General features: G+C 38.2%; 1 protein-coding gene across 1 annotated transcript in view; it reads right to left on the bottom strand.

Moving 5' to 3' along the window:
- The window catches only part of MAP4K5 (mitogen-activated protein kinase kinase kinase kinase 5), a 102,673-nt gene that overhangs the window by 75,031 nt on the left and 2,566 nt on the right, over window positions 1-25,076 (bottom strand). The window contains exons 3-4 of the mRNA XM_081113256.1: window positions 9,917-9,974; window positions 98-188 (exon numbers count right to left, since the gene is read on the bottom strand). Coding sequence (XP_080969382.1) covers window positions 98-188; window positions 9,917-9,974 — 149 coding nt within the window. The remainder of the gene's footprint in view (window positions 1-97; window positions 189-9,916; window positions 9,975-25,076) is intronic.

Below are 25,076 nucleotides of genomic sequence, written 5' to 3'. Positions count from 1 at the left end.
AATTTATATGTATAACAGCACTGACATAAAAGGGAGGGAGAGTGGTAGCAAAGAAATACAAAGAGAGATTAGAAGCTTTTTTTTTTTTTTTTTTTACCTGAGATAGCTCCCAAAGTAGGCAACAATGTTGCAATGTTTACATTCTTTAACCATAAATATTTCTTGCTGAATCAAAGAAAAATCATCTCCTGAAAAACAAAATAATAACTTGGTCATCATGTTAGATTTTGAGTCTATATATGGGAAGAAGGATGGAAAACTTTACAATAAATATTAGAGATGAGGAATTCTTAATACTTCAAAGGGAATGTAAACTGGTACATTCTTTCTATAAAACCAGAAGCCATAATAATGTACAAAATCTTTGAACTCATAATTTTGCTTCAAAAATTTTTTTCTTGAGATATACAGATAAATGTTCTCTACAGTGTGACTTAACAATTAGAGAATGATTAAATAACTTATGGTATAGTTATAGATATAATATAGTTAAAAACAGGTTTTGATATGAAAATATGTTCATGATATATTAAGTATAGGGATATTTTATATAATTATGTAAGTACATATGTATATAGAAAAAAGATTTTAAATCATACACCATATTTATGTCTGGGAAGTAAAATTAAAAATAATTTTGCTTTCTTCTTTAGATTTGCATTTTCCAATCTGTCTATCACAAACCTATATGAGTTAACAAGAAAAAGTTATATTAACATGAAATATTATTTATGGGAATTTATAGTTGTTAGATACATTCTGGCACTCCATTATGCCCGATTTGGGGCTCTTGCCCCTCCTGGCAATTTTCTTCTCTCTCTAAAATCAATAAAAACACATTAAAAAAATAAAGATCTTTTGTCTTAAATATTGTGCAGTTTCACCATTACATTTGCACATGGACATTTCTTATTATTTATTCTGGTTGAAATTCTTAAATATTTGGTGTTTTCTCTGAGTTCTGAAAAATTTTCAATAGAAATGCTCCAAATGCCTTTGTCAAATTGTATCCTTAATTAAACCTAAGTTAGATCTTTTCACTCTATCTTGCACTTATTTTATATTCTTCGATATTTTTGCTTCCTTGAGCTATATTTTGCATAGTTTCTTCATTCAATCTATATCTAACTTTGTTACATCTACTGAATTTTAAATATATAATTCTTTTTCATTTTCAGAACATCAATTTGGTTATTTTTCAAATCTGCTTGTCTTTCTTTTAGCAATTTATTACTTTTTACTCATAGTTTCAAATCATTCTTTTATTTTTCTAATATTGTATGTAGAGTACGTAATTCCAAAATCTGATGTCTTAATAGTTCTGTTCTGCTGGCTCTTGCTCAAAGCACCTTAATTCCTTGTGTCTTCTGTGATTTTTGACTCTTGAGCTAATATTTCTTGGAGCTTTATGTGTGGGAATTCGTTCAAGCTTGAGTTAAAGTGAGAGACTATCTTAGCTTCTGCTATGTGACTGGGTGTGCCACCCAAGGACACATTTGCAACTATTAATCCAAAAGTTTTTGTTTGTTTTTGCTAATCCTCACCAGAGGATACTTTTCCCATTGATTTTTGGAGAGAGTGGAAGGGAGGGAGGGGGAAAGAAGAAAAATGGGGAAGGGTAAAGGGGGGGGGAGAGAGAGAGAGAGAGAGAGAGAGAGAGAGAGAGAGAGAGAGAGAGAGAGAAAAGATACAAATAGACTGGCTGCCTCTTGAACACACCCCAGCCCTGGACACCGTTTGGTGCACAGGCCAATGAGCAACCATGGCCAGGGCAAAAAAAACGAGGTTTTTCAAGCAACACACATAGTGCGATTCCAATTCAAGACAAGCAATATTTATTGTTGTTGTTTGCAGATGACATAGTACAATTATAGAAAACCCTAAAGATTCCTCCAAAAAGCATTAGAACTAATAAATTTGGTAAAGTAGCAGGATGTAAAATTAATAAAGAAATCGATTGCATTCTAAGCTACAGAAATGGTTAAATCATTTTTAGAAATAATCATTTGTCTGTGTATAAAAAGAGTACATTTTTATATACCAGTAACAAACAATCAGAAAAAATTAAGAAAACAATTCCATCAAAATTAAAAATTGCCTGGGAATAAATTTAACTAAGGAAATCAAAGACCTGTACTCAGAAAATTCTAAGACACTGAAGAAAAAAATCAAAGACAATACAAACAAATGGAAGGATATAACCCAAACAGCCAAAGCAATATTGAAAAAGAATAATTTTTCAATTGAGCAAAATGAATGAAGAATGCAAATAAATAGGACAGTCAATTCTAACAAAACAATTTCTTTGGGATGCCAATCTTAGATTCTGAAAATTCAACTAAAGAGAAAAATCCTATCCATTTTAAATTCACTAATTTAGAACCTGGCATTGTAGTTCACCTTTTCTATTACATAGTAACAGAAAATATTTACATTTCAACTTTATCTTGTGTTCAAAAACAAACTGGAATCTAACTGAAAAAGAGTACCCTAGAATTAAGTGATTTTTACCTATTTAAATAGCAGGAAATATCTAACCGTATTAGTTTCTACATCTACTAGAGGCCCGGTGCACAAACATTTGTGAACTCAGGGGGGAAAAGGGGGTCCCTCAGCTCGGCCTGTGCCCTCTCGAAGTCTGGGACCCCTCAGGGGATGACCACATGCTGGCTTAGGCCCGCTGCCCGGGGGATTGGGTCTAAGCTGGCAATCAGACATACCTCTGGAAGCCCGGCAGCCCTCGGGGGATGTCCACTTGCCAGCGGGGAGCAGGCCTAAACTGCAGTCGGACATCCTTAGCGCTGCTGAGGAGGCAGGAGAGGCTCCCACCACCACCGCTGTACTGGCAGCCATCAGCCTGGCTTGTGGCTGAGCAGAGCTCCTCCCATGTGGGAGCGCACTGACCACCAGAGGGCAGCTCCTGCATTGAGCGTCTGCCCCCTGGTGGTCAGTGTGTGTCATACTGACCAGTCATTCCCAGTCCTTCCGCTGTTAGGGTCAGTTTGCATATTACCCTTTTACTATATAGGATAGAGACCTGGTGCACGGGTGGAGGCCCGCTGGTTTGCCCTGAAGGGTGTCCCGGATCAGGGTGGGTGACCCCACTGGGGTGCCTAGCCAGTCTGGGTAAGGGGCTGAGGGCTGTTTTCAGGCTGGCGGGTGACTGAAGCTCCCAACCTCTCCTTTTTTTTTTTTTTTATTCTTGGATTTATTTATCTTCTATGGCTGTCACTGGAGCTGAGAGCCGGCTTTAGCTCTGAGGCTCAGCTCCAGCTCTGAAACCTTGGTTTGTTTGGCTTCTATAATTGAAGCACTGATGCAGCTCCAGCTCTGAGGCCTGGCTGACTGAAAGCAGGTTTCTGGGGTTTGTTTAGCTTCTATAATTGCAACATTGTCTCTTAGAGTGCAGCTCAGAGGCCGGCAGCGGCAGGCGCGGAACCTTGGCTTCCTCCATCACTGGAGCAAGCAAGCCTCCTGTTCGCTTCAGCTGCCTGGCTGCCGGCCACCATCTTGGTTGGCAGTTAATTTGCATATTGCTCTGATTAGCCAATGGGAAGCATGTTGGAGGTATGGTTAATTTCCATGTTTTTCTATTATTAGATAGGATTATGTAAAAGAACATATTTGGGGGCTTTTGTGACCTCAAATTAACATTTTCCACCAATTAAGGCTAGAGCTTTCCAAATATTGAAGCTAGTATACTAATGTTTTACTCTACAGATTATTTTTAAAAATCAAAATTATTAGATTTGAAAATAGGAGCAAATAGTGAATAGCAAGAACATAACACTTAACTAGGATAGCTGACATTTGTCCCATTTGGCCAAAGCCCCTACTTTGGAATTTCTTTGAAGAACATTAACAAGGCAAACTAACAGCTGTTTAAATCTTTATAGACATTGACTTTTTAAAAATTTGTTCTTCTTTCTGTGCTTATCCAGGAAACAAGACAAAAGTGAGAAATGTTTTAAACATCTATTAAAAGATACTTAAAGATTCTTACTTATTTTTTTAAAATATATTTTATTGATTTTTTACAGAGAGGAAGGGAGAGGGATAGAGAGTTAGAAACATCAATGAGAGAGAAGCATCAATCAGCTGCCTCCTGCACACTCCCTACTGGGGATGTGCCCGCAACCAAGGTACATGCCCTTGACCGGAACTGAACCTGGGACCCCTCAGTCCGCAGGCCGATGCTCTATCCCCTGAGCCAAACCGTTCAGGGCTCTTACTTATTCTTTAAAAACTGTTTACACTAATGAAATATGTTTAATTTGTTATTTTATTTAAACATACTGAACTATTTCATGATTATTTCTATTTAGCATTTAAAAAAACAAGCAAGCAAGCAAAAGTATACTGCATTAATGACTCTGGGTGGTAATTTTATTAAATTCCATCCCCGTAAATAAGACTTTCAGTTTTCAACAAACTATAATTTGCATAACTTTAAAATATTATCATATAGTTTCACCATAAAAGAAGGATAATTAGAAGAGAGGAGAGAGGGAAAGGGAAAGTAGGATTCTGATGATTAACTGTCCTAAGAATCTTGCTCCTGTTCTGGCTATTGGCTGCTACTAACTACAAACTTGTTTGAGCAAATGAACATCTGTAAATTGAGTTAGAGGGCTAGCTGAAATTCAGACAAGGACAGGAAAACATGGTGATAAACATCATCATAATACCTGCCTCCTGTTCTGGGGTAGTTCTGATGCCTGAACAAAGAGATGGAAAATGCAACTAAAAATCAAAACAGTATCACTAATATACATTATTTACTTTCAATACTAATCATTAGTATGTCAAACTTTATCTGTAAGATGGTATCATATTTATCTGTAAGATGGTATCATATTTAATAAGCAGCTACTATTAAAATGTAATACAGAAATGGTTAAATCATTCTTAGAAATAATCATTTGTCAGTGTGTAAAAAGAGTAAGAAAAACATGAGGACATAGGAAGGAATGCTGACTTATCTTTTTCAATTGTTTTTGTGACTAATTAAAAAACCAACTCTCTGTGCCAATTTATTTTTATTAGTAACGCTAATGTTCACTTTAGAATTTTTATGAGTATTAGGGAAAGCCTCAAAGGCAAATTTTCAGTAAAATTTTAAATATAATATAAATGTAAATTGCCAGGGGTTAAGTCAGTAAATCAGTAATAAAATTCAAGGCTCTAAAATTACTATAAACTTTAATTATTTTTAACTGGGGTGAAAAGTATTATTGAGTTTATAGCTGCAATTTCATTTATTTAAAAAAAAAGTCCCGTTTATAATTAATCAGACATAAGGCTTTTTGTAAGTCATACTGGCAAATAATTATCTTTTCATGTCTAAAAACAATTCTAAACCAGCTCATCTGTTAAATCAATATAAGGAAGTACTTTTGTAATGTACTGGCTTAAGTGCAATTTTTTAAAAAGCTGAATTCATTTCTGAAGTACAGCTGTCGCTAGAATTATCTGACATATCTGAACTGAATGATGAAATAATTCTTTAGCATACCATCAGATTTTTTATCTAAACATTCCCTTAGGTCTATTCTGAAATGTGAAAAACACAATCTACTCTGGCTTTACTGAAAATGCTAAAACACCATCCTGTAAAAATCTACGGTCATACAGAAAACATTTCTTTTAAAGGCAAGAGACAAAAGGAAAAAACTCCACAATTAAAATGTAATGCCCTAGCTGGTTTGGCTCAGTGGATAGAGCATCAGCCTGCGGACTGAAGGGTCCCAGGTTTGATTCCGGTAAAGGGCACATGCCCAGGTTGCAGGCTCGATCCCCAGTGTGGAGTGTGCAGGAGGCAGCCAATCGATGATTCTCTATCATCATTGGTATTTCTATCTCTCTCTCCCTCTCCCTTCCACTCTGAAATCAATAAAAATAGATTTAAAAAAAGTAATGAAACAACCCAAATAAATAAAATCACCATCACAAACAGAAGATCAATTCCTCAATTCTAAAGCACAGATGATGAAAATAAATGAAACTGTTTTCTAAAAAGAAAAGTATATATACTTAAACTAATTTAGAACCTGGCATTTTATTTCTCGGGTGACTAATTTTTAAAATTAAAATGAATAAAAATCTAAAGGTATAATAAAGATTAAGGCTGTATTTTCTGCACATCAGAGCTTAGAGAAGATATGCAGGCAGCACTTGGTGCCACAATCAGGCAGAAGCAACAAGTCACCTACCTGTAAGAAGAAAAATATCAGGCTGGCCTTACAATTTTCTCTAACAGCATTCAAGGGAGAAAATGCCTATAGGTTTTTTGATCGTGGGAAAAGAATGTGTAATACAATAATTATATAGATATTAATTTGTCATTCTTATGCAAAGACAACAGAAAGACAATTATAATATTCATCTGTACAAAGAATGTACTGTTCTAGGTGTTGAAATATGGCAGTGAAGACAGATCAATATTCTCATGGATCTTACACTGTAGGAGAGACTGACCTTAAACAAACAAATATCTACACTAATAAAAGAGAAAAATGGTAATTGGCGTACGGCGATACCGTTTTCATTGGCTAATCAGGGCTATATGCAAATTAACTGCCAACTAAGATTGGCAGTTAACTGCCAACAAGATGGCGGCTAATTTGCATATGTAGGCACAATGCAGGGAGGCGAAAGGGAAAGCAGGAAGAGGCCCCCTGCCACTGACAGTGACCTGAAACCCAGGGGGGAGCTAAGAGCTGGGGGGCAGGGCAAAGGTGGCCCTGGGGCCGCCTTTGCCCTGCCCCCCAGCCATGATCGGAGAATCAGGCGCCTTTGCCGCCCTGGCCAGTGATAGCAGGAAGTAGGGGTGGAGCCAGCGATGGGAGCTGGGCATGGTCGAAGCTGGCAGTCCCAGGAACTAGGGGTCCCTTGCCTGGGCCTAAAGCGAAGCCCACGATCGTGGGGCCACTGCAGCTGCGGGTCCCCGCTGCCCGGGCCGGACGCCTAGGCCAGAGGCATTAGGCCTGGGCAGGGGCGGAGCCTGCAACCGCGGGGAGCTGGGGGTCCCCTGCCCAGGCCTGACACCTCTGCCGGAGGCCTCAGGCCTGGTCAAGGGGCCGATCCGGTGATTGGTGATCGGAGGGTGATGAGGGTCAACTCCTCTGGCTGAGGCATCAGGCCTGGGCGGGGGGCGGAGCCGGGGATTGGGGGGATATGATGGTCCCCTTGCCCAGGCCTGAAGCCTGGGTCAGAGGCGTGAGGCTTGGGCGGGGGGTGGAGCAAGCGATCAGAGGGAGATGGGGGTCCCCTGCCCAGGCATGATTCCTGGGCCAGAGGCCTCAGGCCTGGGCGGGGGCCAGAGCCAGTGATCGGGGGGAGATGGGGGTCCCCTGTCCAAGCCTGACACCTCTGGCGGAGGCGTCAGGCCTGGGCAAGGGGCCGATCAGGCGATCGGAGGGTGATGGGGGTCAACGCCTGAGGGCTCCCAGTATGTGAGAGGGGGCAGGCTGGGCTGAGGAACACTCTCCCCCCCCACACCCCCCCCCCCAGTGCACGAATTTCGTGCACCGGGCCCCTAGTATATAAATAAATAAGTACCAAGCAGTCACATGTCCTATGCAGGGAACTAAAATAACCAGCGCCTGGGTGTCTACTTTAAATTAGGTAGTCAGAAATGGATCTCTCTGAGGACACAACATTTAAATTGAAATCTGAATGGCCAAGTCTCCTGAGCAAAGATCATGAAAAGTAGTACTTCAAGTAGAATAGAAGAGCTAGTTTAATCTTGGACTGTTTTGTTTAATTTTAATCCTCACCCGAGGATTTTTTATTCGTATTTTTAGAAAGATAGAAACATCCATGTAAGAGAAACATCCATCAGTTGCCTTGATTGGGGATGAAATCCGCAACCTTTTGGTGTATGGGACAACACTCCAATCAACTAGGCTGTTTCAATAAAAAGAAAGCAGAGGCAGAGTAAGGGAGCGGAAACGATACATGATGAGCTCAGAATAGTAGACAGGGCAGCTCATATAGGTTTTTATAAGCAAGATTGAAAGTCTGAATATTATTCTAAGTGGATTTGGAAACACCACAAATGTTTTAAAGCAGGAGAGCACAAAAATTTGTGTTTTAAAAAGACCACTCTGGTAGTTTTATGGAAACTAGATGGTGGCAGACGGGAAGTGTGGGAGAGGAAATAGGGAGCCCAAGAGAGTGGAGATGGTAATAAGAAGTAGTTGGATTCAGGATATGTTTTGGAAGTGGAGTTGAAGGAACTTGCTGACAGACTGACCCTGGGGTGCAAACAAAAGAGAGAAATCAAGGCAATGGCTTGGCTAACTGCCTTGCAAAATGGGGAAGACTGATCTAGGAAAAGCAGGTTTGGGAAGATCAATTTGTGGATTTAAATTATATTATCCCCTGGTGGTCAGTGCACTCCCACAGCCAACCTCCTGTGGCCGGCCAACCTCCCGCAGTCCCTCCTCCTGGCTGGCCAACCTCCCGTGGTCCCTCCCCGCGACCGGCCGCCCCGATAAGCCAAAATTGGGACTGTGCGAGAAGACCCCGATCAGCCCCGATCACCAGCCAGGCCGAGGGACCCCACCTGTGCACGAATTTATGCACCAGGCCTCTAGTAGTTAATATTATATTGCATATTTGAAAGTTGATGAGAGAGTAAAATCTTAAAAAAAATATTTGTATTGATTTCAGAGAGGAGAGGAGGAGAGAGAGACAGAAACATCAATGGTGAGAGAGAATCATTGATTGGCCACCTCCTGCATGGCCCCCACTGGGGATATAAAGCCCGCAACCCGGGCATGTGCTGTGACCGGGAACCAAGCTCCAATCTCCAATCTCCTGGTTCACAGGTCGATGCTCAACCACTAAGCCATGCCGGCCAGGCAAGAGAGCAAATCTTAAAAGTTCTCATCACAGGAAAAAAAAAAAGTAACTATGTATGGTGACAGATATTAACTAGACTTATTGTGATCCTTTCACAGTATAGACAAATATTGAATCATTATGCTATACACCTGGAACTAATATAATGTTGTATGTCACTTATAACTCAATTAAAAAAAAGAATATTTACTGACCTATGTAAAAATTATGTAATGTCCTTTATGTAATGTAGGTGAAGAACAGCATATAGTACATGTAGTTTATACTGTAAAATGTTTACATGTATACACAGGAGGAAAATAAGAGGAAATACACTAAAAGGCAATAACAGTTGTCTCTGGGTGACAAATGGATTATTTTTATTTTCTTCTTTACACATTTCTGAATTTTCTAATTATTGTGGTATACCTGGGCACAATACCAATTGAATACTTTTTTAAAAGATCCCATTACTAAGAAAAAAAAACTTTGAGGATATCAAAATAATAAAATTGTTTCAGGTCTTATATAGTACTTTTGTTTTCAAAGCAAATCACTCAGTATGTTTTAAAACAAACAGCCTTCTGACAGAAAAAAGGTGTTAAAAAAATAAGCATTAGTCTAAGACCTGAATTATTAAACCTAAATCAATCAGCCAAACAACAGCTAACATATAAAACATCATTATGCCAAATATTACCAAATATCCCCCCAAATCAATGAATATTTTCCTAATAAAATTCTCATAGAAGTTAATACCGAAGCTCAAATTATTTCACTATAACTTAGAAGACAATTACTTTAACATTGTCAATGTGTCTTCCAATTTTTGAATGTGCACATTTGAACTTTTATTTAGTAACAAAATTACTACATCAAACTTGTCTTTAATAACCTCCAATGCAATTTAATGTAGCCATATTTGAGACATCCTAATTGCCCTGACAACATATAAACATTTCTTTTGGAAGAAGGGAAACAGGAAATATGGAAAATGCTTTTAAGTTCTATATTAGTGAACGGCACCAGAAAAGTATTAAAAAATTGTCATGAGTATTTTAATACATACCAGGCTCCAATTTGATAATTTTTACTGCAGCCAACTCTCCCGTATGTATATTTCTAGCCTAAAATGAAAAGAAAATGTTTTAAAAGTTTGTTAATTATATAAAAGTTACTTGTATTATGTTAACTGTTGCTTATCAATCATGCTTTTAATAAAGCTAAAAAACAAAATTTTAATGAGTATACTAATTTTTCCATTAAAGAAAAATATACAAAATATTACCTTTACTTCCATCACTTAAAAACAGTTACTATTTAAAATGTTGGTGTACTTCCTCCAAGTCTTTTCTTTATACTTGAGTTAATATTTTTCTATTTTGTATTTTTATCTTTTACTGTTGAAAGTATTACAGATGTCCTCTCCTTCACCAACCCCCTTCCCCAATATTTTTCTTAATTAAAAAAAAATACTCATGAGGAAACTGGACTTTGGGTGGTGAGCATGCAATAGAGTATACAGATGTTGAATTTTAATGTTGTACAACTGAAATTTACATACTGTCATTAACCAATGTGAGGAGCATAGGGACCTGGGCCTGGGATCCCAAGGACACCACACCAAAAAACCCCTACAGAGCTGGCATTACCCCATGGCCCCTCGCTGGGATTCCAAGACTTCCTGATGTCCAGAAAAAAAAAACACAAATAGGCCCACCACAAGAATGCAATCATTCCTCTACTCCCTACCGAAATGCCTTATTTCCCCCTTCTAAACTCTTGCTTTTCATACACTGACACAGAAAATTCCCAAGGCCGCTATTTTTTTAAGTCTACCTTTTCACATAAGTCTGCTTTGCCCCTAACTTATAAACAGCTAAGCAGAGCCAGCCCCTAAGCCAGTTCAGAGGACCTTTTTTCCCTCTGTGTTGCCTCTCTTATGCTCCAGCATAAGCTTAACAAAATATGTCTGGAAAATTCTCTGGGGCTTCCTCTCGATTTCTATCTTGGGGAACCCAAGAACCCCAACACAGGTAACAAATGTTACTTCAATAAATTTAACTTAGTCTACTGGGGCGTGTCTCAGTGATTGAGTGTTGACTTATGAACCAGGAGGTCATGGTTTGATTCCCAGTCAGGGCATATGCACCATCTCCAGTAAAAGGCGTGCAAAAGGCAGCCAATCAAAAATTTTCTCTCATCATTGATGTTTCTACATCACTCTTCCTCTCCCTTCCTCTCTGAAATCAATAAAAATATATTTTTAAAAATTCTTAAAGTTAACTTAAAAAAAGAAAAGCAAGGAAAAATACTCATGGTTGTTATATATTTGATAAATATAGTCACAGGTCATTAAAGGAAAATAAAAATAAAATAAATAAAAATAAATCCCTGGCTGGATGGCTAAATTTGTTGGAGCCTCACCCTGTGTACCAAAAGGTTGCAGATTTGATTTCTGGTCAGGACACATACTAGGTTGTGGGTTTGTTCCCAGGTCGGGTGTATACAGGAGGCAAGTGATGGATGTTTCTTTCTCTTCCTCCCTCCCTCCCTTCCTCCCTTCCTCCCCCAAAGACAATAAAAACATACCCTCAGGGGAGGATTAAAACACACACACACACACATACAAATCATCTGTATCTTACAATTTGGAGGGGAAAAGTTTAAAAGTTAACATTTAGTGTATGTGTTTCTTTTTCTGGTCCGTGTGTGCATGCATATGTGCATGTGTGCATGACAGTGTGTATGTGTTGTAGAAGACAATGATGTCATCACAATCTTCTACAACATGCTTTGCAATGCTGCTTAATTTTCCATTAATGGAATATATGATATATGTAATGCATGAGGGTATATATATGTTGTAGAAGAGGATGATGTCATCAGCCTTCTAAACATGATTTGCAATACTGCCTAATTTTCCATTAATGGAACACATAATTTAATTAATATGTTATTGTTGGACATTTGAGACTTTAATATTATCTTGTAGTTATAAACAGAGGGATAAATATATCTTAGATTTATACCTATCCACAGCTTTATTTTCTTCAGACTAATTCCTAGAAGAAAAACTATTTACCATTTAAAATATTAGAGACGGACTTACTATAATTAGTGCTTCAAATAATCACACTGCAAATATTTTAGCATATAGTAATTTATCAGTACAAGAATAATTGTTAGGTAAAAAGGTATGTGGATTTAAAAGGGATATATCGCCATACTGCTCTGAAATAAATTATGTGAATGTATATTTCCACCAACCTTGGATGTTAAATCTGTCAAGTTCTACTATAAGCACAAATTTTTATTGTTTTTAAAGTTATGTACTTTCTCCATGCTATACATAATTTTAAATGGCTATATAATAGTCCATATAAATGTTTTCCTTTACTGCTAGACATAAAGGATGTTACAGTCTTTTCATTTTTTAAAATTATTTCTTTCAGATTCTAAAGTATGAAATTACTAGGTCAAAGGGTATGAATATGAACATTTAAAAGTCCATTAACACATACTGTTAAATACTAGTAGCTTTAAAGGGTTGCACCATTATACTGTCATCACTAATATGGGTGCTCATTTTCATTGCACCTAGGGCACCCCATATGTGGAAATACAATTAAATAATTTTCTAAGCAAAACAGGCATTCGAGCAATATACCTTGCCTGTCACTGGAAACCAAAAGAAAATATGAGTCTATACTTTTCAATTACAGATTATCAAACAAGTGCTAGCAACATTAAACGATCTAATAAGCTTCTCTGAGAGTTTGGAACAATTAATTCCAGTTTCAGTCAGATTAATCAGAAGCAAATGACCTGTTTTGAAAACACTGTCCTTTTGGTATATTCACTTCCCCTGCCCTTTTCCCTGCCCCTTTTGCCCAATTAATCTAGATTATACTTCAGAATGCAATTTAGATATTACCTCTTCTAGGGAGTCTTGCCAAATATCCCAAGGCTAGATTAAGTGTGCTCTCTTCTTAACTCTAGGCAAAATTCTTTTTTAAAAAAATCTTTATTGTTGGAAGTATTACAGATGTCCCTCTTATTTCCCCATTGATTCATGTTCCCCACCTGGCACCCCTCTCCTACCCCAGGCCTTCACCATGATTCTTTGAAGGTCTATGAAGTAGATGCTCTATAAATTTGTTGAATGCACAATTATGATTGTAGGAAGTTTATTATTCTCTTTACTTAAAAAATAAGAATAAAATATTAAAATCCTCTACAACTTAGAAGTGCTATGAAACTGATCATATACTGTTTTAAATGATCTACTAGTTTTCATTTATGTTGATTTATTTTCCATTTTTATTACTAGTAATTAAATAAAGCATTTGGCGAAAATGTACTTGTAAAAAATACTACAAAACATTGTTTTTAAAAATTCAAATAATATAAATGAAAGATTATAATCTCCCTCCCTCCTAATCTCATCCCCGAGTTAACTCCTGTGAATAATTTAGAGTATATTCTTCCAAACATTAATTCTTAAAAACATATACACTGACAGTTTGATAGCTTCTTACAAAGCTACTGTTACCATATGATGCAGCAATTCCCCACTTCTAGGCATTTACCCAATTAAGTTAAAGACCTATGTCCACACAAAAACCTGCACAAGAATGTTTATAGCAGGCTTTACTCATACTTGCCAATACTGGAGCAATCAAGATGTCCTTCAATAGGTAAATGGATAAGCTGTACATCCATACATTGAAATATTATTCAAATAGAGAGAACCAAGATGGCGGCATAGGTTAACGCCTGAGTTTGCTGCTTTGAACAACTACTTCAAAAGTGAAACTAAAAGACGGAACGGACATCACCCAAAACCACTGGAACGCTGGCTGAGTGGAAGTCCTACAACTAGGAGGAAAGAGAAACGCATACGGACACTCAGAGGAGGCGCAGTGCTGAAGTCAAATTCTGAGGTGCAGAGTGCGCGCGCGGAGCGGGCTGGCAGCGGAGGGCGCGGTTGGCGTTTTCAATCGGGAGGGAGTCTCAGACTCTGAGCTCCAGATCCGGGCGAGTCTTTAGGGACCCAGACTCAAACGGGAGAAGCGGGACTGCCTGGCTTCCGTCAGAGCGAGTGCAGCTTTCTCTCCGAGCTTTGCAGCGGGTGCTGGGACTCAGAGAGGCAGAGCCCCTGCGGACAGGACTGAGAGCCGCCATAACTGCTCTCTCCGGCCCACCCTGTTGATCCTGTGCGACCCGCCCCGCCCAAGCCCTGCACAGAGGCATTTGCCGGATAGCCTCAGGCAAACGCCAGATTAGCACCTCCCTAGAGGACAGAAGTTCTCTCACTGCAGACACAGCTGATTCTCATAGCCACTTGGCCTGGAGGTCAAACCCTCCCTGGAATTAGCTACAACAATCAAGATTTATAAGACTGCGAACAAAGACCACTAGGGGGTGCACCAAGGAAGCATAACAAAATGCGGAGACAAAGAAACAGGACAAAATTGTCAATGGAAGATCTAGAGTTCAGAACCACACTTTTAAGGTCTCTCAAGAACTGTTTAGAAGCCGCCGATAAACTTAATGAGATCTACAAGAAAACTAATGAGACCCTCGATGTTATATTGGGGAACCAACTAGAAATTAAGCATACACTGACTGAAATAAAGAATATTATACAGACTCCTGACAGCAGAACAGAGGAGCGCAAGAATCAAGTCAATGACTTGAAATGCGAAGAAGCAAAAAACACCCAACCGGAAAAGCAAAATGAAAAAAGAATCCAAAAATGCGAGGATAGTGTAAGGAGCCTCTGGGACAGCTTCAGGCGTACCAACATCAGAATTATAGGGGTGCCAGAAGATGAGAGAGAGCAAGATATTGAAAACCTATTTGAAGAAATAATGACAGAAAACTTCCCTCACCTGGTGAAAGAAATGGACTTACAGGTCCAAGAAGCGCGGAGAACCCCGAACAAAAGGAATCCAAAGAGGACCACACCAAGACACATCATAATTAAAATGCCAAGAGCAAAAGATAAAGAGAGAATCTTAAAAACAGCAAGAGAAATAAACTCAGTTACCTACAAGGGAATACCCATACGACTGTCAGCTGATTTCTCAACAGAAACTTTGCAGGCCAGAAGGGAATGGCAAGAAATATTCAAAGTGATGAATACCAAGAACCTACAACCAAGATTACTTTATCCAGCAAAGCTATCATTCAGAATTGAAGGTCAGATAAAGAGCTTCACAGATAAGGAAAAGCTAAAGGAGTTCATCACCACCAAACCAGGATTATATGAAATGCTGAAAGGTATCCTTTAAGAAGAGGAAGAGGAAGAAAAAGGTAAAGATACAAATTATGAACAACAAATATGCATCTATCAACAAGTGAATCTAAGAATCAAGTGAATAAATAATCCGATGAACAGAATGAACTGGTGATTATAATAGAATCAGGGACATAGAAAGGGAATGGACTGACTATTCTTGGGGGGGAAAGGGGTGTGGGAGATTCGGGAAGAGACTGGACAAAAATCGTGCACCTATGGATGAGGACAGTGGGTGGGGAGTGAGGGCGGATGGTGGGGCGGGAACTGGGAGGAGGGGAGTTATGGGGGGAAAAAAGAGGAACAAATGTAATAATCTGAACAATAAAGATTTAATTAAAAAAAAAAAAAAAAAAGAAATATTATTCAGTAATAAAAATAACTGAGCCATCAAACCATCAAAAGATATGGAGAAATCTTAAATTCATACTGTTAAGTTAAAGAAGCCAGTCTGAGAAGGCCACATAGTACGATTCCAACTATATGACATTCTGGAAAAGACATAACTGTAGAAAGAGAAAAAGAACAATGGCTGCCAGGGATTTGAGTGGAGAGTGATGAACAGGTGAAGCACAGGAAATTTTTAGCCTGCTGAAACTATTCTGTATGAAACTTAATGGTGGATACATGTCATTATACCTCTGTCAAAATCCATAGAACTGTACACCACAAAGAGTGAACCTTAACGTAAACTATGGACTATAATAATAATAATATCAATATTGGTTCAATAATTATAATAAATGTACCACTCATACAAGGTATTAATAAAAGGAGAAAATGTGTGTGGGTGGGTGGGGGAGGTGTGGATGCATATAACTATGTACTCTTTGCTCAATTATTCTGTAAATCTAATACTGTACTAAAAATTAAGTCTATTAATTATTTTTAAAATAACACATATAAAATTATTCTAAGTATATACTTTCAGACTCATTCAAGTCAACACAAATTAGAATCAACACAAATACATTGTTTCAATGTATTTGAACCAAAATGTTGCAAGGACCAAAGACACCTTTACTTATTTATTTTTTAGAGTTTCTGATGGGTTCAGAAAGAAACATACCACTGGAGGATTTGAACAACAATCACAGAAATATATAAAATAAAGATGGTGGATAGTCTCTTCAATTAATGGTGCTGGGAAAACTGGAAAGCCACATGCAAACAAATAAAACTGGATTACGGTTTGTCCCCATGCATAAAAATTAATTCAAAATGGATTGAAGACCTAAATATAAGATCCGAACCTATAAGTTACATAGAAGAAAATATAGGTACCAAACTTATGGAACTGAGTGGTAGAGAACATTTTATGGACTTGACCCCAAAGGCAAGGGAGGTAAAGGTAAAAAAATAAAATAAATGAATGGGACCTATTTCAAACTGAAGAGCTTCTGCACTACAAAAGAAAAGGATAACAAAACAAAGAGGCAGCCAACCAGATGGTAGAGGATACTTGCAAATAGTAACTCTCACAAAGGCTTAATTTCCAAAATGTATAAGAACTCATAAAACTCAACACCAAACAACCCAATCAAAAAATGGGCAGAAGACCTGAAATACACCTCTCCCAAGAAGACATACGAACAGCCAATAGATATATGAAAAGATGTTCAACTTCACTGGCAATTAGGAAAATGCAAATTAAAACGATATACCACCTTACACCTATTAGGAGTTGCCATTATCAACAAGACAAGCAATAACAAGTGTTGGAGAGGTTGTGGAAAAAAGGGAACCCTCATTCATTGCTAGTGGGAATGTAGACTGGTACAAACCAGTATGGAAAGCAGTCTGGCAATCCCTCAAAAAATTAAGAATTGAGCTACCATATGACCCAGCAACCCCACTCCTGGGTATATACCCAAAAAACTCAAATCATGTATTCTCCAAGATATATGCACCCCTATGTTCACTGTAGCATTATTCACAGTGGCCAAGACATGGAAACAACCAAAGTGTTCTGTGATAGAGGACTGGATAAAGATGATACGTGTGGTACATATACACAATGGAATACTACTCAGCCATAAGAAAGGATGAAATAGTGCCATCTGCAACAACATGGATGGACCTTGAGAACATTATGCTAAGTGACATAAGTCAGACAGAAAAAGCTAAGAACCACATGATTTCACTCATATGGTTCACTCATAGGTGGGATATAAAACTGAAACTTATGAACACAAACAGCAGTGTGGTGGTTGCCCGAGGGAAGGGTGTGCAGGGGAGAGGAGGGGTCCTAATATGAGGTGACAGAATATTTGACTTTGGGTAGTGGGCACATAGTGCTATATACAAATTTTGTAATTTAGAAATCCACACATGAAATCTCTTATGTTCGTGTTGACCAATGTCACTCCAATAAAATTTAATAAAAAATAAAATTCAGCTACAACATGCAAAGGTTTTCAAAATATATGTAGTTAAGTAAAAAGTAAGGAAAATACCATAACCCTATCTCTCATTGATAGAATAAATATGTAAATGTCAGGCTCCACTTTGAAGACCTATTTCTGTTCTCTCCAAGTGAACAACTGATGGGCAAATATTTTTATTCTGTAATTTTCCAGCTGCATTTTTAAAACAGAAAGCAGTACCAGGCTCTTTTATAATGAAAGCAAAGAGTCTTTCAGAAAAAAAGATATTCTAAATCAGGGGTCCTCAAACTTTTTAAACAGGGGGCCAGTTCACTGTCCCTCAGACTGTTGGAGGGCCGGACTATAGTTAAAAAAAAAACTATGAACAAATTCCTATGCACACTGCACATATCTTATTTTGAAGTAAAAAAACAAAACGGGAACAAATACAATATTTGTATTTGCATGTGGTCCGTGGGCCATAGTTTGAGGACCCCTGTTCTAAATAGAGACTTCACAGATTCAATGTACTAAAGAGATCTTTCAGGTATTTAACACTAAATATTCAATTTCACACTAAAATCCAAAGTAGTCATACATAATTCTGGTATTTGAAACCCAACATTTCCCTGCAACAAGTTAAATGTGACAGTCTCAAGCATTTTTGTTTTTAAACCATAAGAATTTGAAGATCCTGCATAATATTTACAGAAGGAACTAATAGAAGTACTACAGCACTTCTACAAAAACAATCTAAATATATTTCTGATTCCTATCCATTTTTGTAGATTACTGGTATACACTAATATTGTGCAGAAGAGTATACTAAACACCCAGAAATCTAATAAAATATTTTACTATAGTAAATCTCTTGTTTAACTCTTATTAATCAGGAACTGAAATTATTGAGTGGAAAAGTTTAACCAATAAGATCAATATCACCATAAATCGATAAAAAAGCCTTTCTACTTAATTGTTTCTATTCTCATAGCCAATGCAGTTCTCTTTAATTTCCTAAGTAACATTTTCAAGTCAATTTTCTACTGTGGAAGTATTTTAACTCAAATTCTACTGTCTTGGATTTTTAAATTCCCAGTAAAAAGTTAGCCTTAGATTTCCACTTGCACCAAGAAAAAAAATTAAAGATGCTGATCTTTCTAACTAAGCCATTTCTATTTCAACAATACTATCCAGTTGCTGTTTTATCAGCCATGAACTTTTCCTACATGCTGTGAAAATTTTAATTTGATAAATAATTAAAGGAAAGTTTTATGTTTATAAATTTTAACTATAAATTTTCAACGAAGTTAAAGAAGATGTACACATTAAATCTCAGTAGCCATAAAGTCAAAAGATAACTTTTTAAAATGTTTTTACTGATTTTTAGAGAGAGAGAGAAAGGGAGAAGGAGAGGAAGAGAGAGGGAGAGAGAAAAACATCCATCAGCTACCTCCTGCATGAGCCCCACAACCAGGGCATGTGCCTGGTCGGGAAATGAACTGGTGATCTTTTGGTACATGGGACGATGCCCAATTAACTGAGCCACAACAGCCAGGGCAATTTTTCAAAACTAAGGTAAAAAAATGAAACCGGTGCGGTGGCCAGTTTGGTTCCATGGTGATAGCGTTGCCCTGTGCACTGAAAGGTTGCCAGTTTAATTCCAGGTCAAGGCACATTGATCCCGGGTCAAGGCACATTGATCCCGGGTTAAGGCACATACCTGGGTTGTGAGTTTGATCCCTCCTCCCCGTCTGGGTAAGGAAGGCCACCAATGGATGTTTGTATCTCACATCCAATGTTTCTTTTTCTCTTTCTCTCCCCACACCTCCCTCCTCTCCCTCTATCTTCTCTTCCCCCTCCTCCTCTTCTTCTTCCTCTCCCCACTCCCCTGCCCTCCCTTCAGCTCTTATATTCCACTTTACTGTTGTTCACATGAGGCCCCTTATCCTATCCCCTGTTAACTTTCTCTTAGCATAGTTTTAGAGTCACAAAACTTTTCCAGGAAGCCAACCAGGGACATCAGTTTTAAATATGCCCCCTTCCACTAAAAATAATCTTTAACATAACAAGAGAAAATCCAGATGTCTAAATATTTAACAAGCAATCTCTAGTGGCTAGTGACTACTACTCAGAGTCAGAATTATACACCCCAGATTAAAGAATATGAACTTCAATACAAAAGTGGCAATACAAGACCTATAAGGTTTGAAGGAATGCAAAGTAGCTCATTAGTCCACAAAAGAAGAACACAGTCAATTATTTCATAACCTGTAAAACCTCTATACTTGATTTATTTATGGAACATTGTTTCTGACTGGTTCATTCATTCAACAAATATTACTGAATACTTATTATGTGCCAGGCACTGTTGTTGATACTAGGCATGTAATGAAATAAAATAGTTTTTGTCTTCAGGGAGCTTTTATCACTTAGAGAGACAGAGAAGTGAATAGTAAATACAATAAAGTGTGAAAAATGTTCCCAAGGTGATATATGACAACCTAGTAGGATTCTGAGCCCAGTCAAAGTTGACTGGAGAAAGCTTCCAGAAAGAAGTAAACCTAAGCTGAGACTTAATGAGACTTTCCTGGGAGGAGTGGGGGGTAAGGGACTGCAGCAGAATTCCAGGCAAAGGTATTAAGAAAGAAAAAAGCATGGGCATTTCAAAAAAGTAAAACTGCCTTGTATTAGGGAACATCCTATCCTATCCTATCCTATCCTATATAATAAAAGGGTAATATGCAAATCGACCGAATGGCGGAACAATCGGTACTATGACCAGTCGCTATGATGCGCACTGACCACCAGGGGGCAGATGCTCAACGCAGGAGCTGCCCCTGGTGGTCAGTGTGCTCCCCAGGGAGGGCACCACTCAGCCACAAGCCAGGCTGATGGCTGGCAAGCAGCCCTAAGCCGTCAGTCGGATATCCCCCGAGGGCTCCTGGACTGGGAAAGGGCACAGGCTATCAACCACCATCCTCTTGTAGCTATCATCTACTAACTTGGTCATAGCTCCTTGTTCATGTTAAGACTTCATGGCCCCTGGCTCACAGTCTTCCTCTCCATCTCTCTCTTGCCTCCATTCTTACAAACTTCAACATCCGGATCTCCTCTCTGATTTATCATTCCTTGACATCCTATCTGAATCTTGATTTCAAACACTGTACTTCCTGATCATAACCTTCTATCCTTTCAGCTCACTTACACTCTAGTCCTCCCATTCCAGCAATTCTTCCTCCTCACCAATGCATTCTCCTATGACAACCAATTACCTCTCAATTCCTCACACTCTTGCTTAACTTGTAAGGGTTCCATGATCCATCAAGCTATTTATAATCACTCTCTTGAAACATCCTTAACTTCCTTACCCTTCTTTCCCTCTATCATAATAACCTGGCAAAATCCTAATCTGAATAAGCCCTATCACCCACTAATTCCATAAAAATTAATGACCTTGGGTTTTGAACTTAAGCAATTGGGTGGATGCCATACATTTTATTTAGATTGGGAAGGTGTTGGAATGAATGGCTTTGTGGAGCAGATATCACTGAGTGTTCTGTGTTAGACATGTTAAGGTTGAGACTGCCTGTCAGGTTTCCATGGATTTAGGAATCTGGAACTCACTGAAAAGAGATTTGTTGCTAAAGAAGAATATTAGATAAAGAAAAGGTGAAATTCTATCATCATCAGTCAGGACAGGTTAGAGAGGAGGGAGTAAAAGAGAGGGTGAGGCATTATTGGAAGTTTGAAAACAGAGGAGCAAAATAGTTTTTATGAAGAGTTGAAGAATGGAAAAATCAAACCTAGTGGAGAAGCTATAGTTAGATTTGTATTATGATTGGAAATTAAAACCAGTTAGCATGATCTTTAAAAATATATATTTTTTGTTGGTTTCAGAGAGGAACGGGGAGGGAGGTAGGGAAGGAGGGAATATCAATGATGAGAGAGAATCATTGATCAGCTGCCTTCTGCTTTCCCCACACTGGAATTAAGCCTGCAACCCAAGCATGTGCTCTGACCGGAAATTGAACCGTGACCTGCTGGTTCATAGGTTGATGCTCAACTACTGAGCCACACAGGCTGGGCCATTTAGCTATCCAATACCAGTATGGAATTAACAATGTACTGTTAAACAAAAGTACATTATCAAATATATAATAAATACTACAGAATAAAAATTGTATATACAATTATGTATATGCTTATATATAATGTCTGATATATGTATATATCTTTTAAATAAATTTTTATTGATTTCAGAGAGGAAAGGAAAGGGAGAGATAGAAACATCAATGATGAGAGAGAATCATTGATTGGCTGCATCGTGCACGTCCCCTACTGGGGATGGAGCCAGAAACCCAGACACTGGGTTTTGAACCGTGATCTCCTGGTTCATAGGTTGATGCTCAACTACTGAGCCACACCCTGCTGGGCTGTTTATATCCTTAATATGAGTTTTTAAAAGTCTAGAAAGATATATACAACAATGCTTATATTGTGGCAAAGGAGATAGAGGTAATTTTTCATTGATTCACATATCAAATTTTTCTAAAATGAACACATTTCTTAGAAGGCTACCTATGCTGAGGCAAAGAAGAGAGGCAAAATAGGAAGGCAAGTCCTACTCATGGATCAATGCTATTTCAGAAAGAACAATAGGAAATTATTTCGGGGGGGAGCGTGGGGGAATGGTAAGGGACCCAAGCATCTCCACTGTCTATTACAATTAAAATAGGAGCTAAAAAGCTTAAAATGCAAAAATTGTTACTAATTTATCGAAGGTTATGTCTAGTAAAATACATTAAGTCATGCTCTCATTGGCCGTCCCGATATTGGTAAGAAGAAGGGTTAAAAAGAGGGCAAGAGGCACAGGGCACCTAAAAAGGGAAGTGATCTACATGCCCTCTACTTCCTTATTTACCATTCACACCTCAACTCTTTTGATCTTAATGAACCCTTTCAAACTTCTTACTTATATGACCACTTTGTGGCTCACTCCTTCAAAACATTTATTGAACACATACTATGTTATACGCACTATGCTAGGCTACCTGATTCAGTGCTAAACACAGGTCCCTGTTCTCATGCACTCTGAGTAGAGCAGGAAGACTGTCGGCAACACTTACGAGTGACAAATGATGAGTATTATGGCAAGAAATCACACACAGATAGATATGACCTGGAAGAGACAGAAAAGACCTTTCTAAAAGTACAATGTTTAAAAGGAAACCCAAAGAGTAGAAGATAAACAGATGAACAAGAAGAAGAGGAAGGGTGTTCTAAGGAAAAGCAAATAGTACCTGCAAAAACCTGAAGGAAGAACAGAGAGTACAGTGCACCTAAGAAGCTGAAGAAGTTTACTCTAGAATGGCGAGGCTTTTGGTATAAGCAGGGCCTTAAAGGCATATTAGTCTAAGGCTTTATTCTATGGAAAAGGGGGAATGACACAAAACCTCAGATTTATATTTTTTGAGAAATCAATATTTTCCTACTGCCATCAGAATGGAAGGCAACAAAAATGGATGCAGATGATATAGATGGGCTCTTGAAACTCTTGATATCTATGAAAATAATTTCCTTATACCTCTTTCTTTCTTCTCAGATACTTTCAATATACATTATTTTCTTCTGCCACTTTAACACTACAGCCTTTCCTCAACTCTACTACAAATTCTCCAGGGTGACCTCACCTATACAACCCATCTGATAATTTCCAAACCTGTATCCCCGGTCCAGATGTCTGAAAGCCAGAGCTGCATTTCCTACCATTTATTAGACATGTCCATCTATGCAATGCCCTACATCCAAAACTAAAAACAAGATCCAGACCACACAATTCTGGTATTTCCTAATTCTGTTGATGGCACTAATGTCGTCACCCAAGCCAGAAATTCTAAATGCCTTTAATGACCTGTTTTTCTACTATCAATTACCAGAGAATTCTGATCATCTTCTAAACATGACTCAAACCCATCCTTTCCTTTTGTCTCTAATACCAGTGCCTAAATGTATATTGCATAAATTTTCATCTCGATTACTCAGTAACTGGTCCTTATACTTCCAGCAACTTTGTCTAATCCATTCTCTACATCAGCTGTTCTCAACCTGTGGGTCGCAACCCCTTTGGGGGTCGAACGACCCTTTCACAGGGGTCGCCTAAGACCATCGGAAAACACATAGATAATTACATATTGTTTTTGTGATTAGTCACTATGCTTTAATTATGTTCAATTTATAACTGAAAATACATCCTGCATATCAGATATTTACATTACGATTCATAACAGTAGCAAAATTACAGTTATGAAGTAGCAACCAAAATAATTTTATGGCTGGGGTTCACCACAACATGAGGAACTGTATTAAAGGGTCGCGGCATTAGGAAGGTTGAGAACCACTGAAGCTTCATTTTAAATGAAGCTTTATATTCCTTTTTTAAACCAGGGAATAGCCAGTTTAAGATTGAGCTCTCCTATCTTGGAGATTTTTGGGAAAGAGGTGTTTCAGAGGGGATCTACAGTTTTGAAGAACATAAAAATAATTCATCAAGAATCTGAAAGTTGTAGTTCTTTTAGAGCTGCTTTATAAGGTATCTCAGGTGTAAAAAAAAAAAAAAGAGAGAGAGAGAGATAATACCTGATTAGAACAGTGACTAATTTACCTTCATTATTCTTCACTGTAATAATGTTCCTAGTTTATATCACTGATTTGAAATACTTCTAAAACTTCCTATGGTTTTCAGCTCATCAGAAACACAGTGATGAATAGCAAAATTACTCTAACTGCTCTGAGCTTTAAAAACTTCAGCACTACAGCAGAATGGTACACATATTTAGACATATTAAAGATTAAATATAAACTGGCAAAATTCTGTAGGACTTAAAGCGCTGAAAATAGGCTATGAAATAGTTTTCCAGAAATACATATTTTTCCTAGAGAACTTAAGTAACTGAAATTTATAATAAAAGTACATATGCAAGACATTACAATAGGCATTGCAGGAATCAGAGTACTAAATGCTAAGTTAGTGTTCTTATGTCAAAAGCATATGCCCACAGAACTAGGTGATAGAATTACTGACATTTATTCATCCACTCAGCAGACTTTTAGAAAGCACTTACTCTGTTCCTAGTTGTAATCCTAGGAGCTACTAGAAGTGAACAAAACAGACAAAACTCCTGCCCTCCTGGAGTAGGGTAGTGGGTTGAGATAGATAATAAAGAAGAAGAAAAAAAGTAAAACTAAATTGGTATAAGTGCACATGAAAAAATAAAGTAGGCAAAAACAGATGGAGAGGGTGCAAAAGCAAGTGGGGAAGCAAGCTATGTGGGCTGAGGAAAGACACTCCGAAAGAACCAAGGCCCAAAGGCCCATGATATGCTTATTATGTATGTTACAGGAACAGCCAGCAGGCCAGTGTGGCTAGAACAGAAGGAAGGAAAGGGGCGAGCGGTAGATGTGGTTGGAGAGAAGGGGGTGGGGGTGCTGAAGCTCCTGGAGGAGCATTTCAGTAAGGCTTTCACGGACAGGTAGGATAGAGACAGGTTGAAATGAGGGTG

Source organism: Myotis nattereri (assembly GCF_964212035.1).
Source record: "Myotis nattereri genome assembly, chromosome: 1".
NCBI lineage: Eukaryota > Metazoa > Chordata > Mammalia > Chiroptera > Vespertilionidae > Myotis > Myotis nattereri.
The sequence above is the reverse complement of the archived record's forward strand: the minus strand, read 5'-3'. Positions and strand labels throughout refer to the sequence as shown.